This window comes from Eimeria mitis, genomic scaffold (genome assembly GCF_000499745.2).
Source record: "Eimeria mitis Houghton genomic scaffold, Emh_scaff933, whole genome shotgun sequence".
In the NCBI taxonomy this organism is placed as follows: Eukaryota; Apicomplexa; class Conoidasida; order Eucoccidiorida; family Eimeriidae; genus Eimeria; species Eimeria mitis.
The window spans coordinates 1,609-2,732 of NW_013576876.1; the positions used below are offsets into that span (position 1 = coordinate 1,609).

Consider the following 1,124-nt stretch of genomic DNA (forward strand, 5'->3'; position numbering starts at 1 on the left):
GTTCAGGCGCTGCAGGTTGCGGGGGTTGCAGAGCTGTCTAGCTGACGAGGGGGGGCCCCCCCTCTCTTTAGTATCTTGGGGGCCCCCCTTTACTGTACCCTCTTGGGTTTGGGCTTGCGTAGCTGCTGAACCTTGCAGCTGCTGGGGGGCCCCCCATACCTCCAGCTGCTGCTGCTGCTCTGCAGCAGCAGCAACGGGGGTGGGGGGGAACCCAACACTCTGACTCAGGGGAGGCGAGAGGGGCCCCTGGGGGCCCCCAGACAACTGCATAGAGAGGGGCCCATGGGGGCCCCCAGTCAGGTAAGAAGAGGGGGGCCCCTGGGGGCCCCCTTCAGTACCCTCTTCCGCCTCGAGATGCACAGCCCAGGATGTGGTGCTGTGTGTAGAGTTTGAGGGTTCAGACGGGTAAACCCTAAACCCTAAACCCTCGGGGGCCCCCGTGTATGAGAGAAGAGGAGAAAGGGGTACTGACGGGGTGCTTATGGGGTGTATATGCAGCTCAGATGATACAGGGGGCCCCCCAGAAGGGGGCCCCCCAAAGGGGGCCCCCTCTACTGTGCTGCTGCTCCGACTCATAGGGCTGGAGGGGAACTGCATTTCTGCTGCTGAGCTGCTGCTGCAGTGCATGCGTCTCTCTGCTGCAGCAAGGAGAGTGGGGTCTAGGCTGGGGCCCCCTGGGTTGGGGGCCCCCATGGGGGCCCCCATGGGGGCCCCCCGGGGGGCCCCTGTCGAGGGCTGCAGCTCTGCTGCTGTATCCTTTCCTGTTTGGGTGCTGCTGCGGATGAAAGGGGCCCCCTCATGTCTCTGTTGTGAGTGTATGTACGGCGTTGCTGCTGTTGCTGCTGCTGTTGGTGCAGCAGCAGCAGCAGCTGCTGCTGCTGCTTCCTCGAAAGCGCTGCTCGTACTTCTTCCTTGGCTGTTGTCTCCGTGTCTCTCTCTATCTCCGTTTAGGCTGCTTCCCGTTGCTGCTGCTGTTGCTGCTGCTGCTGCCGCTGCTGCTGCTGCTGCTGCTGCTGCTGCTCTTACCTGTGTGTCTCCTCTGTCTCCTGCGTTGTCTTTCGTTTTTCTTCTCTGCTGATCAAGGGGCCTCTTGTCTGTTAGTGGCTGCTGCAGCAGCGGATAGG

The 1,124-nt window shown here is 62.4% G+C and overlaps 1 protein-coding gene across 1 annotated transcript in view; it reads right to left on the reverse strand.

The window, feature by feature from the left end:
• Nucleotides 1-1,078: 1,078 nt before the first annotated feature.
• Nucleotides 1,079-1,124, reverse strand: part of EMH_0025650 (uncharacterized protein) — a gene marked incomplete at both ends in the record, with an annotated part of 6,668 nt that continues 6,622 nt past the window's right edge. Inside the window, one exon of the mRNA XM_013502472.1 lies at nucleotides 1,079-1,122. Within this exon, the coding sequence (XP_013357926.1) occupies nucleotides 1,079-1,122 (44 nt within the window). The remainder of the gene's footprint in view (nucleotides 1,123-1,124) is intronic.